This window comes from Taudactylus pleione, unplaced genomic scaffold (genome assembly GCF_031769625.1).
Source record: "Taudactylus pleione unplaced genomic scaffold, aTauple2 ptg003151l, whole genome shotgun sequence".
NCBI classification, from domain to species: domain Eukaryota; kingdom Metazoa; phylum Chordata; class Amphibia; order Anura; family Myobatrachidae; genus Taudactylus; species Taudactylus pleione.
Window position 1 is genome coordinate 87,309 of NW_028287510.1, and position 15,503 is coordinate 102,811.

Consider the following 15,503-nt stretch of genomic DNA (forward strand, 5'->3'; position numbering starts at 1 on the left):
TTCACCACCACAATGGCTTTGAAATGAAACAAACAAGATGTGCTTTACCTGCAGACTTTCAGATTTAATTTGAGGGTAATTACATCAAAATCAGGTGAACGGTGTAGGAATTACAACGGTTTCTATATGCGCCTCCCACTTTTTAAGGGGCCAAAAGTAATGGGACTATCAACTCAAAAGCTATTTCATGGACAGGTGTGGGCTATTCCCTCGTTATTTCATTATCAATTAAGCAGGCAAAAGGTCTGGACTTGATTCTAGGTGTGACATGTGCATTTGGAATCAGTTGCTGTTAACTCTCAATATGAGATCCAAAGAGCAGTCACTATCAGTGAAGCAAGCCATCATTAGGCTGAAAAATCAAAACAAACCCATCAGAGAGATAGCAAAAACATTAGGTGTGGCCAAATCAACTGTTTGGAACATTCTTAAAAAGAAAGAACGCACCGGAGAGCTCAGCAACACCAAAAGACCCGGAAGACCAACGAAAACAACTGTGGTGGATGACAGAAGAATTATTTCCCTGGTGAAGAAAAACCCCTTAACAGTTGGCCAAAACAAGAACACTCTCAAGGATGTAGGTGTATATGTGTCAAAGTCAACAATCAAGGGAAGACTTCACAAGAGTGAATATAGAGGGTTCACCACAAGATGTAAACCATTGGTGAGCCTCAAAAACAGGAAGACCAGATTAGAGTTTGCCAAACATCTAAAAAAGCAATTACAGTTCTGGAACAACATCCTATGGACAGATGAGACAAAGATCAACTTGGACCAGAGTGATGGGAAGAGTAGAGAAGGAAAGGAACTGCTCATGATCCAAAACATACCACCTCATCAGTGAAGCATGGTGGTGGTAGTGCCATGGCGTGGGCATGTATGGCTGCCAATGGAACTGTTTCCCTAGGATTTATTCATGATGTGACTGCTGACAAAAGCAGCAGAATGAATTCTGAAGTGTTTCGGGCAATATTATATGCTCATCTTCAGTCAAATGCTTCAGAACTCATTGGACGGCGCTTCACAGTTCAGATGGACAATGACCAGAAGCATACTGCAAAAGCAACCAAAGAGTTTTTTTAAGGCTAAAAAGTGGAATGTTATGTAATGGCCAAGTCAATCCCCTGACCTGAATCCGATTGAGCATGTATTTCACTTGATGAAGACAAAACTGAAGGGAAAATGCCCCAAGAACAAGCAGGAACTGAAGACATTTGCAGTAGAGGCCTGGCAGAGCATCACCAGGGATGAAACCCAGCGTCTGGTGATGTCTATGCGTTCCAGACTTCAGGCTGTAATTGCCTGCAAAGGAATGGCAACTAAGTATTAAAAAGTGAAAGTTAGATTTAGGATTGTTTAGTTTGTCCCATTACTTTTGGACCCTTTAAAAGTAAGACCCTTAAAATCTGAAAGTCTGCAGTTAAATCACATCTTGTTTGTTTCATTTCAAAGCCATTGTGGTGGTGAATAGAGGCCAAAATATGAAAATTCTGTCAATGTCCCAATATTTATGCACCTGACTGTACATAAGTATTCACAACCTTTGCTCAATACTTTGTTGATGCACCTTTGGCAGCAATTACAGCCTCAAGTCTTTTTGAATATGATGCCACAAGCCTGGCACACCTATCTAAGAAATCACATGTACATAATAAGTATTGAGCTCAGGTGCATCCCGTTTCCACTGATCACCCTTGAGATGTTCCTACAGCTTAATTGGAGTCTACCTGTGGTAAATTCAGTTGATTGGACATGATTTTGAAAGGCATACACCTGTCTATATAAGGTCCCACACATGACAGTGCATGTCAGAGCACAAACCAAGCATGAAGTCCAAAGAATTGTCTGTAGACCTCCGAGACAGGATTGTCTTGAGGCACAAATCTGGGGAAGGGTACAGAAAAATATCTGCTGCTTTGAAGGTCCCAATGAGCACAGTGGCCTCCATCATCCGTAAATGGAAGAAGTTCAGAACCACCAGTACCCTTACTAGAGTTGGCCGGCCATCTAAACTGAGCGATCGTGGGAGAAGGGCCCTAAGTCAGGGAGGTGACCAAGAACACGATGGTCACTCTGTAAGAGCTACAGCATTCCTCTGTGGAGAGGAGAACCTTCCAGAAGGACAACCATCTCTGCAGCAATCCACCAATCAGGCCTGTATGGTAGAGTGGCCAGACGGAAGCCACTCTTTAGTAAAAAGCACATGGCAGTCCGCCTGGAGTTTGCCAAAATGCACCTGAAGGACTCTCAGACCATGAGAGACAAAGATTGAACTCTTTGGCGTGAATGCCAGGCGTTATGTTTGGAGGAAACCAGGCACTGCTCATCACCAGGCCAATACCATCCCTACAGTGAAGCATGGTGGTGGCAGCATCATGCTGTGGGGATGTTTTTCAGCGGCAGGAACTGAGAGACTAGTCAGGATAGAGGGAAAGATGAATGCAGCAATGTACAGAGACATCCTGGATGAAAACCTGCTCCAGAGCGTTCTTAACCTAATACTGGGGCGATGGTTCATCTCTCAGCAGGACAACGACCCTAAGCACACAGCCAAGATATCAAAGGAGTGGCTTCAGGACAACTCTGTGAATGTCCTTGAGTGGCCCAGCCAGAGCCCAGACTTCAATCCGATTGAACATCTCTGGAGAGATCTGAAAATGGCTGTGCACCGACGCTTCCCATCCAACCTGATGGAGCTTGATAGGTGCTGCAAAGAGGAATGGGCGAAACTGCCCAAAGGTGCCAAGCTTGTGGCATCATATTCAAAAAGACTTGAGGCTGTAATTGCTGCCAAAGGTGCATCAGCAAAAGTATTGAGCAAAGGTTGTGAATACTTATGTACATGTGATTTCTTAGTGTTTTTTTATTAAATTGGCAAAATTCTCAAAAAAACTTTTTACATGTTGTCATTATGGGGTATTGTGTGTAGAATTTTGAGGACAAAAATTAATTTATTCCAATTTGGAATAAGGCTGTAACATAACAAAATGTGGAAAAAGTGAAGCGTTGTGAATACTTTCCGGATGCGCTGTAGTTTTAGTTGCTGGCGGATACTCCCATGATAAATAATTTTTAGACACAAAAAAAAAAAAAAAACATTTACCGCAAACCTATCATATAGCTGGGAACCAATGGCCTCCCCGAGGCAGAACAAGATAGTTACAGTGAGGTAACGGATAGGACACCGTCTCATTAGCAGCTCCGCCCACATCATGGTCGCGGCCGCTGTGCGCGGGCTCCTGGTCTACTATCACCATGATAAAAAAGTAAATTGCATTTATGAATTATTGAATCTGGGCTGAAACGTTACTTACCCTGAAGAGGACGAGAAGGCTCCCAAAAAAGATTAGAATCTGAGCTCCGCGACCAGTAAACTGGATTACATGTTGTTTTTTGAGCTACATTATGAAGCCCGCCTACAGCCAAGATACAACGTAATGTATACTTCACACGGTAAAATAGTTTATTTCAGATTCCAATGCAGTAAATTATCTTAAAACAAACAAAACAAAAAAAATACAAATGACAATATAAATTAAATATATATATAAAAAAAAAATACTAAATTTAAAATAAGTTAATTTTCTTTTTTTTTTTTTCCTACAAAATAAAAAGTGCAAACGGATCTGCCGGATATAATCCAACAGTAGGTCTGGGGTTTAACAATAAGTTTATCTCAGATGATAGGACAGGACAGGATTAGTCGTTTCAGTGGTAAGAAAATGTCGTGTAACCGTTCCATCGCCTCTTCATACCATCGCCCTGCAAGACTGGCGAGCGGGCATCGTGCCACCTGAACGTGACCAAGAGAGAACAGAGACTATATTGATGTATTATCGCAAAACGCAGCAGCAGCAGGACGAGGTACAGATGGAGGGACGCCAGCTACAATGACCGCTAAACCTACAACCCAGGAAAAGTTATTAAATAAAAAAGATCCAGTAGCAGCTTGTCAGGTAAGACCTGTTACAATAGAGATCTATCATTAGTACATTACACTAAGGTTCCGCAGCAGTAATGGTTGAGCTGCTGTGGCTATCTGGCCCTACACAAAGGTTTTATAACAACTAGAACTGAAGAAGAGTTTTTGATCGCAAAAAAAAAAACTGATAACAGAGGATAGTAGCTCACACAGCTTCAAGCACTGGAACCAATCAAATGACTGATAACAGAGCATAGTAGCTTACGCAGCTTCAAGCATTGTAACGTCAGCCATTGATCGGGAACATTTACATATATATCTGCAACATTTACGTACCGCGAAGTAAAAAGAAAAAAAAAACGTCTCCCAGTAATGAAGAGGTTTAGGATCCGTGCGCTGAAATCAGGCAGCGGTGTCGCACGTTCCCTTCCATACCGCTGTGACAGACATGTTGGCGTTTAAGAAGAAATATACTAAAATGTCCAAGTTTGAAATGATAACCGTACAAGCAGAAATGACCACGGTAACCCCAGGACAAAACGTGGCGCTGTGTGTCAGACTAACACATCCTGACCCCCAACCCAGCCCCCCCACCCCAAATCTACATTCAATGGCTGTAAAAAAGGCTAAACCATTATAATTATTGTAAATCTGTAATATAGCAATATGTTATAGATCTCAGTGCAGCTGTGAGAGTTAAAACCATAAACTGACACCAAATACAAGTGACGATTGTTCCTTGATGCAAACAGATTTTGGATGTTGCAGCACGGGCCCAGCAGGTGGCGCTGCGCGCTGATCTTAGATTAGCCTCTAACTATCGGACTTCTACACACATTCTAAGACAGACACGAGAATGGTCTGCGGTTATCATTTGCAATGGCCTAATGATTGCACAGCGTTTCCTAAATTGGTTAAAACTCAGAAATATTGAACATTTGATGAATCGGTGGCTTCCCGCAGACATCTGCGACCTTGCGCGAGGCAAGAATTTAGCTGCCGCCAAATAACTGCGAGACGATCACACTACAGTCCATTATTGCTAGTCCACAATGACCCGAAAGGGCCTCTACATATAGACAATGCTGTAACGTGATGGGGGTGCAGCAATCATCGGCCTTGTGTAGTGTTGAAAGCTGTGTCGATCTCTCAAATTAGGAGTCATCGTAGCAAGATGATTTGCGGTGCGTCCTTGCGGGGAGCACGGCAACAGACATTAGACTAAAAGAATGAAGTCAAGGAGGTTTTAGGGAGCTGCAGGAAGGTACAAAACCTGTATCCTCCAGCAGGGGGGAGTCATGAGGCAGCTTAAAGCTTTGACGCTGTTGAAGACAACTTAAAGAGAAAAGCAGGCAGTATCCGGCATAGGTCAATGGCGTTATTAGAGAGTGCTCCCTTTTACGCAACAAAGCGAGCCCTCCGCAGTCTGTATTTGCCCCCCGGAAGATTTCAGGAACACCGTTAAAGCGTGTATGTCGCTCCGGCAGGACAAACCTCTAATGTTCACAGTTTAAAAAGGAACTAAACGTCCTGTTCCGAGTTTCAGTCAAGTGAAGGCCAAGAAGGGATATAGAACCTCTGCAAAGACCCTTCTAATAGACGCTCCATCCATAGCGACAGCTTGTTTAATTTCCTTTTAATGTGGCCCGCCCCGGAGCCCAGCGATACCTTCCTGAGAGTGTCGCCGCTTGGGGGGCCGAGCTTGATCTCATCCGACAGCTTCTCGTCCTCCAGTGTAGACTGCGCTTTGAAGAGGCAGAAGTATTTCTTGTGCCCGTTCAGCGCCAGCACGTAGCCAGTGTAATCGCGCTCCAGGAAGTGTTCGTCGTACTGGTACGCGATGGTGGCTGCGTCCTGGGCGAACTCCAGGAGATACTCCAGCCACTCCCGGTGCTTGTCCAGGTTCAGGAAAGAGAAGTGTAGGGAGCTACTCCTGTAACGCAAGATAATCGGATCAGACATTATTTATATAGCGCCAAACGCATCACACAGCGCTGTACAGAGAATATGAAATCATCCCTACCAGTATGTTTTTAGGCCCCTGGTTGGAATTTAACCCATGACCCTAGCACTGGGAGGGAGCGATGCTAACCACTGTGCATGCTGACAAAGATGGTTCTTAGTTCTAGGTGACACTGCCAGATAAACTCAGGGACAATGTCACAGAATCACATCTGTCAGTTGCCAGCTACAACTACTTCCAGCAGAACTACAGCCAGAACTACTTCCAGAACTACTTCCAGCAGAACTACATCCAGAACTACTTCCAGCAGAACTACATCCAGAACTACTTCCAGCAGAACTACATCCAGAACTACTTCCAGCAGAACTACAGCCAGAACTACTTCCAGCAGAACTACAGCCAGAACTACTTCCAGCAGAACTACAGCCAGAACTACTTCCAGCAGAACTACAGCCAGAACTACTTCCAGCAAAACTACAGCCAGAACTACTTCCAGCAAAACTACAGCCAGAACTACTTCCAGCAAAACTACAGCCAGAACTACTTCCAGCAAAACTACAGCCAGAACTACTTCCAGCAAAACTACAGCCAGAACTACTTCCAGCAGAACTACTTCCAGCAAAACTACAGCCAGAACTACTTCCAGCAAAACTACAGCCAGAACTACTTCCAGCAAAACTACAGCCAGAACTACTTCCAGCAAAACTACAGCCAGAACTACTTCCAGCAAAACTACAGCCAGAACTACTTCCAGCAAAACTACAGCCAGAACTACTTCCAGCAAATCTACAGCCAGAACTACTTCCAGTAGAACTACAGCCAGAACTACTTCCAGTAGACCTACAGCCAGAACTACTTCCAGTAGACCTACAGCCAGAACTACTTCCAGTAGAACTACAGCCAGAACTACTTCCAGTAGAACTACAGCCAGGACTACTTCCAGTAGAACTACAGCCAGGACTACTTCCAGCAGAACTACATCCAGAACTACTTCCAGCAGAACTACATCCAGAACTACTTCCAGCAGAACTACATCCAGAACTACACATGCTGGAAAGGAAGATGAAGGATAGAAACTCGCGCGTTTGTCAAATGTCAGTCTCAGGTCACACTTTTCGATCAACACAGGAGCAAGACGGTGACACGGAAAAGAACCACGACGCGTGTATTCTACCCATGATGCTTGCTACTAGGGGCTATTACACAGTTGTGATATTGACAGATCTCTGAATAATCCGCACACATCCTCGATCATATACTTGAATGTAAATATATAAGAGTTCTGTGTCCTGTACTATCTCTCTGAGGCCCTGTTCCTGCACTCACCCTGTGAACGTGTACACTTCCTGTGCGAACCTCTGCAGCAGACTGGCTTTGGTGGAACTGGAGAGGATGAGGACCACATTCAGGTGGCCAGGACGCAGCCGGACGAGGTTACTCGTATAGTTCACATCCGTTAACTCCGTCACCTCCACAAAGCCTTTCTTGGGGACCCTGGCAGGAGGGGAAAAATGATGTTATGTTTGCAAATCTGCTCCTTAAGAAGTGTGCAGAAGACATCTGACCATGCAAGGGTCCAATAATGACATAGATCAATAGCAATTTATCATTCAAATTATAATAATAATGCAATGTATAAATGTACAAACAGATGAAGGACAGCTTATTCCCCAACCAGTACAAAGCTGTGCGACCACCTTACCTGTTCATTCCCCATCCCCTACTCCCTCCGAGGTGTGTGACTACCTTACCTGTTCATTCTCCATCCCCTACTCCCTCCAAGCTGTGCGACTACCTTACCTGTTCATTCCCCATCCCTTACTCCCTCCGAGGTATGACTAGCTTACCTGTTCATTCCCCATCCCCTACTCCCTCCGAGGTGTGTGACCACCTTACCTGTTCATTCCCCATCCCCTACTCCCTCCGAGGTGTGTGACCACCTTACCTGGCATTCCCCATCCCCTACTCCCTCCGAGGTGTGTGACAACCTTACCTGTTCATTCTCCATCCCCTACTCCCTCCAAGCTGTGTGACTACCTTACCTGTTCATTCACCATGCCCTACTCCCTCCGAGGTGTGTGACTACCTTACCTGTTCATTCCCCATGCCCTACTCCCTCCGAGGTGTGTGACTACCTTACCTGTTCATTCCCCATCCCCTACTCCCTTCGAGGTGTGTGACTACCTTACCTGTTCATTTCCCATCCCCTACTACCTCCGAGGTGTGTTACTACCTTACCTTTTCATTCTCCATCCCCTACTCCCTCCGAGGTGTGTGACTACCTTACCTGTTCATTCTCCATCCCCTACTCCCTCCGAGGTGTGTTACTACCTTACCTGTTCATTCTCCATCCCTTACTCCCTCCAAGCTGTGCGACTACCTTACCTGTTCATTCCCCATCCCCTACTCCCTCCAAGCTGTGTTACTACCTTACCTGTTCATTCTCCATCCCCTACTCCCTCCGAGGTGTGTTACTACCTTACCTGTTCATTCTCCATCCCCTACTCCCTCCAAGGTGTGTGACTACCTTACCTGGCATTCTCCATCCCCTACTCCCTCCGAGGTGTGTGACCACCTTACCTGTTCATTCCCCATCCCCTACTCCCTCCAAGCTGTGTTACTACCTTACCTGTTCATTCCCCATGCCCTACTCCCTCCGAGGTGTGTGACTACCTTACCTGTTCATTCCCCATGCCCTACTCCCTCCGAGGTGTGTGACTACCTTACCTGTTCACTTCCCATCCCCTACTCCCTCCGAGGTGTGAGACTACCTTACCTGTTCACTCCCCATCCCCTACGAGGTGTGTTACTACCTTACCTGTTCATTCTCCATCCCCTACTCCCTCCGAGGTGTGTGACCACCTTACCTGTTCATTCCCCATCCCCTACTCCCTCCAAGCTGTGTGACTACCTTACCTGTTCATTCTCCATCCCATACTCCCTCCAAGGTGTGTGACTACCTTACCTGTTCATTCCTCATCCCCTACTCCCTCCAAGCTGTGTTACTACCTTACCTGTTCATTCTCCATCCCCTACTCCCTCCAAGCTGTGTTACTACCTTACCTGTTCATTCTCCATCCCTTACTCCCTCCGAGGTGTGTTACTACCTTACCTGTTCATTCTCCATCCCCTACTCCCTCCAAGGTGTGTGACTACCTTACCTGGCATTCTCCATCCCCTACTCCCTCCGAGGTGTGTGACCACCTTACCTGTTCATTCCCCATCCCCTACTCCCTCCAAGCTGTGTGACTACCTTACCTGTTCATTCCCCATGCCCTACTCCCTCCGAGGTGTGTGACTACCTTACCTGTTCATTCTCCATCCCCTACTCCCTCCGAGGTGTGTTACTACCTTACCTGTTCATTCACCATGCCCTACTCCCTCCGAGGTGTGTGACTACCTTACCTGTTCATTCTCCATCCCCTACTCCCTCCAAGCTGTGCGACTACCTTACCTGTTCATTCTCCATCCCCTACTCCCTCCAAGCTGTGTGACCACCTTACCTGTTCATTCTCCATCCCCTACTCCCTCCAATGTGTGTGACTACCTTACCTGTTCATTCTCCATTCCGTACTCCCTCCAATGTGTGTGACTACCTTACCTGTTCATTCTCCATCCCCTACTCCCTCTGAGGTGTGTGACTACCTTACCTGTTCATTCTCCCATCCCCTACTCCCTCTGAGGTGTGTGACTACCTTACCTGTTCATTCCCCATCCCCTACTCCCTCCAGAGGTGTGTGACCACCTTACCTGGCATTCTCCTTGGTGTAGTTGGCCTCTGAGCTCTTCTCCTTGTCACTATGCTCTTCTTTATCTGAAGACCCAGAATCTCGCTCATCGCTGGAGTCACTGCATGGATACAGGGAACACAACCATCAGAAACTCTGTTACCCCAAGTACTTTCCGTATTCCACGAACCGGCTGTCGGTGAAGGCCACTTACCTGAAGGCCTGCACTATGACCGTACCGAAGAGGATGAAGAGAGCGGAGAAGATCAGAGAGAGCAGAGGCATCATCTCCCTCCTGTAAAGACAGAGACACATCTTATACCCGACTCCCAGGACGCAGCCACCGGCAGCGGCACACCAGAATAACACTTACCAGTTATTATGGAGAACACTCTCCCACACATCGGACCAATAGTCTATCGCAGTGTAGACCCAGCGCAGGAAAAACACCTGAAAACCAGAAGCGCAAAAAATGTTCAGCTTGTGGAAAACACTTTTCTAAAACTTAGAACAAATGACATATACCACATGCAGGACCCAAGTCCAATAAAAGTGTGATCATCATCCAAACTAAATGATTCTATTAGTAAAGTACTACCCATGCATCAACGAAGCGCATTACAAATGGAAATTTACAACGTAAACTGATCAGCATTTTCCAGGTGTACGTACAGGCGCCAGCTCGTCGTTCAGATCTAACAGTTTGGTTTCTGAAGACAGGAGACTGGGGTCTTTCCTCAATCCGTCCAAGAAGTCCAGCAGCCCAAACTTGTTTTCCTCGCTCCCACTCCAGATATCCGCCAGGGTCTTGTACACGGTTCTGCCGGCAGAGTTCCGCCGTTCCAGAATCGCCACCTGCCAGGAGGAAGGACAGACATTTAGCATCATGGTTATACCCAGCTACTGACCTGCACAAGGCAACAGCTATACAGACAGGCGAGTGGTCAGCCTGACGCTCCACTCAAATGACCATAACATGTATTGATTAAAGCCAAAACACATCTATGGGCCGGATTCAATCACCTGCGGTTACTTACCACGTAGCCTCCGGCTTTAACGCCCAGGGCTATTCAATTACAGGCCCTTTTCCTCGCGCAGTAAATTAACCGTTAGCACGCCTTATCCGGGAGAAGCTGCCGGAGCTATGGTATAACACGCTCGTGGTACCCGCGGTCAGGGCACTTAACGTGGATTTCCGTCCAACCCTCCTCGGGCTCTAACTGAAATCTGTGTTACTGCAGATTGCGGCTGTAACCGAATAGCCCTGGCAGATCAATTAGCCCGCAGTAATTAACGGTGTCTAATTGAATCTGGCCCTATGAATTTGGTAATTACTTTGTCATCACAAAACGGAAAAAAAATTAGGTACGTGAATTATATTTAGCAGCGTTCCTGGTTTTAGCGCTCTGGCTAGGCCGCGGAGATGTTACACCATCAGACACCCGCCGCTGCCTATTCAGCATCTTACAGTAGACTCCTCGCACTTTGGGCAAAGTACAAATTCTAACTCATGTTTCACCATTTTTGATTTGAACAAATGACCATACAGGTGGAGTCTCCCATATCCAAATATTCTGAAATAGGGAGTATTCTGAATTACGGAATATTTCTAGTATGACTGAGAAAGTGAAACCTTTGCTTTCTGATGGTTCAGTGTACACAAACTTTTTTTAAAGCACAAAATCATTAAAATACAGTATCCAATAACCTTCAGGCTGTGTGTATAAGGTGTATATGGAACATAAATGAATTTCATGTACACAAACTTTTTTTGATGCTCAAAATTATTAAAAATATTGTATAAAATGACCTGCAGGCTGTGTGTATAAGGTGTATATAGAACATAAATGCATTCTGTGTTTAGATTTGGGTCCCATACCCAAGATATTTCATTATAGTATGCAAATATTCCAAAATACGGAATATTCAGATATCCAAAATACCCCTGGTCCCAAGCATTTTGGATATGGGAGACTCAACCTGTATTTACAAATGTTTCACGTTACTATAATTCATCTAGTATTAGTCTATTTTGTGATCTTTCCTTTCTAACTATTTATTTAGTGAACTACTGACAGTCTTCTATGCCAATAAGATCATTTAAACTTGAACACTACAGCCCAAAAACACGAGTACATACGGATGAGTGTCCTGGCTGTATATCCTCCCCCAGCAGTGCGACGGAAAGTTCGCGCTGACGCTCCTTGAAGACGTAGACGAATCTGACAGTGTCCTTGGTGTTGGCCGAGGCGAACGCCAGGAAGGACTCGTAGGTTTTCCGGAACGGTTCACCTTCCCCGGTTAGTAGAACGACACAATACCTGTAAAGTACAATCCGTAACACGATCAGCGGAAAGGAGGGAATGGACGCAGTACAAAACCTGGATATGTCATTGTACAGAAACTAGGGATGTGCAGGCTCGGTTCTACTCGGTTCCGTTCGGTTCTTTTTACCGGATCTTATTGGGTTTCAGCTGTCACGAGTTTTGGATAGCCAATAAGATCCGGTAAAAAGAACCGAACGGAACCGAGTAGAACCGAGCCTGCACATCCCTAACAGAAACCCATAAACGGGATACTTCACATGCAATATGGAGCACTGGGGGTTTTAAGATTCTTTTTTAATTGAGTGTAATTTATAAATTTTTTTAAATTTTACGCACAACTCATACATACAAAATTATAAGAAGACACAGCACTTACAACAGTATAAAATAACATAATATAAAAAAAAAATTTAAATATTAGAATAGTAATAAACAGTGATGTTGTCAACATACTGTACATTAAAAGGATAGGCTACCCAATGTTGGGAGATCTCATGGTTAATACAGAGACCAATATGCAGCTTGTCGAAAACAACAACATCCCAGAATTGAATCCAATAATATAAAATATAAAACAATAATTGTAAAAATATATTTGAAGAAGTGTGCAAACACCCATGGCACTAACAAAGCAGAGAATTAAGAGTAATAAGGCGAGGGCCCGAAGGCGCCATTTTAGCCCACGCCACTCAACCTGGGTCCAGGATACATACCAAAAATACTAGTAGCACACAGAAGGGTCACATCAAATTCTAACCCAAAGTAACTCCAGAAACGTTGGAAAGGTTTAATAATCCACCCCCAGAAGGGAAACAATAATTGAGACAAACATACAACCTCAGGGTACACTACGTGTACCAACCTAAAACTAAATACACCCAGTATAAATACTGTGCGCCATAAACAAAACAAAAAAATAAATAAAAAAATAAATAGAATCGAATTTAGAAAAAATAAATAAAAATATACATAACAACCGAACTGAACCCACCCCCCACCCTGTATACCTATACCCATTTGTGGCATACCTTAAAATCCCTAAACAGCGATCCGCAACTAAAACACATACAGACAGACATGTAAATAACAAAATAGGACTAAAAAAAAGAAAAAAAAACAGTGTGGGGGGAAAAAAAATGACCTGTAAAACAAGTCAATAGATAAACAGGATATCACAAACCGGCCAATAAACAAGAAGCTCCCCAGCCACCACAAGGCAAGGCGGTGGTCACACAAATAAATTGTCAAACTAGCACAAGCATATAGCATATAGAATGACATATGTCCAGAATATAAGATAACCCTAAAAAAGAAATATATAGAAATTACACATTGCTGTTTTTTTCCAGTTTTTTGGGCCCACAAACATTTAAAATTACACATAATAAAAATATATTATAGTAAAGAAAAAAATTTTTTTGGAAAAGGGCAATACAGCAATATGCAAGGCATTAACACGTTATCATAAAAATAATAAACAGAAGAAGACGAAAACCATCAGGTGTTCGACTGTATACGACAAGGCCCGCTGTGGTCCAGTCACTGTGCAGCCTGGCTAGATGATACATAAAGCAGTCCCGCCATCAGCCATCATCGGTCCCAGTATAAGGCCGTTGTAACTCTCCCAGACGCCACCTTATAGGAATGAAGTGCACACGATCCTTTCGTACCACATAAGTATAATCAGGAAATTCAAAAATGTTCTAATTGTGTCAGTCGGAAAGGGGGCATCTCTGACCTGGGAGTGAGGCAATTTCGCATTGTACGTTTGGGAGGGACCCCCAGGAGGCCAGACAGGCACCTTGTGGACATATGTAATCACAGAATGTGCACTGGAGGCATTTCTTCCATAGGCATTGATTGACCAGTGTTCAAAAAAGACCTCGGGAGTGACGTCCTCTCCAATTATCTGCAGCTCAATGAAATGCACAATATTACTAAGCAACCGGCCACCGGTATAAGGTAATTGACTCTGCATTGTGGCCCTATGAGCCACTAATTTGTCAAACTGGAACGGCATCAGGGATTGGGTATCTCCCAGAATACAGATACTGGACTCCTCATCCCCAAAATGCTCCGCCACCTGGCACAAATCGTGTGATAATAAAGACACCTCCGCCTGCACCCCGTCCAGCATAGCAGTAACTCGTTTTTCATGTGCTCCCACAGCCTCCAAAACTTGTTGCAGCGAAACCTCCAAAATTAGTAGCCAAGGTCACAGCAACCGTGGACGAGGTAAATTGCCCAGGTAATCCCAGAGGGTCAGAGTTAAACGTCTTATGGGTATAACAATCAAGTGTGCTAGAGGCACTTTCCTGACGCCGTGGTGATAAGAATACAGGAGAGATCAGTCAGAGACAGGCTATTGTATATCAAGGGTATAATAAACGGTCCAAGTTTAGTGACAAGCAAATTAGGGAATCCGACAGGCAAGCACAGGTTGAATTGCACAAGGTCAGAATACAATATCGCCCAGGAGTAGTACCCCAGGTACCTGAGTCCAAGGAATGGAGCAGTGAGTCACCAAAGGATCAAGGGAGGCCAGGAGCACTAATGGCGTTCACCCACCAGGAAGCAAGATGGCGTCTGGAAGAACCGCTGGAACAGGAGAAATTTGTGCAGGCACCCTCACCGAGAGGAAGCGGAGCTGTAGAAGCCGCTGGACACAAGAACACCGGAACCACCGCAAGCCGAAAAGAGGTGACCACAGTAAGTCAGGATCCAAGAGGCAGCACTGCAAGACCTTCACGCAAGATGTCAGGGACAGGATGCACGAGGCCACCCAGAAGACAGCCGCCGTATCACAGCCGCTGATGTCCCGAATCAGCAGGAAATGGCTGGCCTCAGGAGGTCCAAAACGGATATTAGGGCTGGAGAGCTTGCAGACCTGCTTGCTACGCCATTCCCGCCTTGGCCACGCCCCAGGGTTTTAAGATTCTGGTGTATTTGTGAGATAGGATTTAATAGTGGAAACACCAATATATTGTATAGGAGTTAAGCTGGCCACACACTAGAACAACTTACATCCAAACCAGCCAACTTGTTGATTGGTTGGAATGAAAATCTGATAAGGAATGGGAGTAAATGATGAACAGAAATTTACTCCTAAATGCCAGAAAACAGATGAAAATGGTCATCAGACAAGTTTGTTAAATGTTTGATTTAAACTATTTGTTTATACAACAGTTTTGGTCCATTTTTCAGCGTCTGGGAGCAAGTTGCTGATTGTATTCCTTACCAGATTTTCATTCCAACCAATCTACTAGTTGGCTGGTTGGACAGATAATCTTTAGATGTGTGGCCAGCTTAAGGCTACAGTACCATCACCAACTCAATACCTCCAGCATTTTGTGACAGTCTATGGCCAGGATTCTTTGCTGAAACATTTAAGGTCGACATCATGTGCTTTCATACGTTATAACAAATGTCTCTAGTAGTAGTAGTAATAGGTGTAAATATAAAAAAGCTTTATTAATAAAAGGCTAGGTGACCAACAGAGCAGTGGCAGGTCTCTTCCACGCCCTCTGCTGGCTGACCACACTTGCTGCATACATGATGGAAGA

General features: G+C 44.8%; 1 protein-coding gene across 1 annotated transcript in view; it reads right to left on the minus strand.

The window, feature by feature from the left end:
- Nucleotides 1-3,445: 3,445 nt before the first annotated feature.
- Nucleotides 3,446-15,503, minus strand: part of DNAJC16 (DnaJ heat shock protein family (Hsp40) member C16) — a 50,700-nt gene continuing 38,642 nt past the window's right edge. The window contains exons 9-15 of the mRNA XM_088466466.1: nucleotides 11,754-11,934; nucleotides 10,286-10,468; nucleotides 9,987-10,063; nucleotides 9,828-9,908; nucleotides 9,636-9,734; nucleotides 7,212-7,379; nucleotides 3,446-5,855 (exon numbers count right to left, since the gene is read on the minus strand). Of these exons, the coding sequence (XP_088322592.1) occupies nucleotides 5,465-5,855; nucleotides 7,212-7,379; nucleotides 9,636-9,734; nucleotides 9,828-9,908; nucleotides 9,987-10,063; nucleotides 10,286-10,468; nucleotides 11,754-11,934 (1,180 nt within the window). The 3' untranslated portion in view covers nucleotides 3,446-5,464. The remainder of the gene's footprint in view (nucleotides 5,856-7,211; nucleotides 7,380-9,635; nucleotides 9,735-9,827; nucleotides 9,909-9,986; nucleotides 10,064-10,285; nucleotides 10,469-11,753; nucleotides 11,935-15,503) is intronic.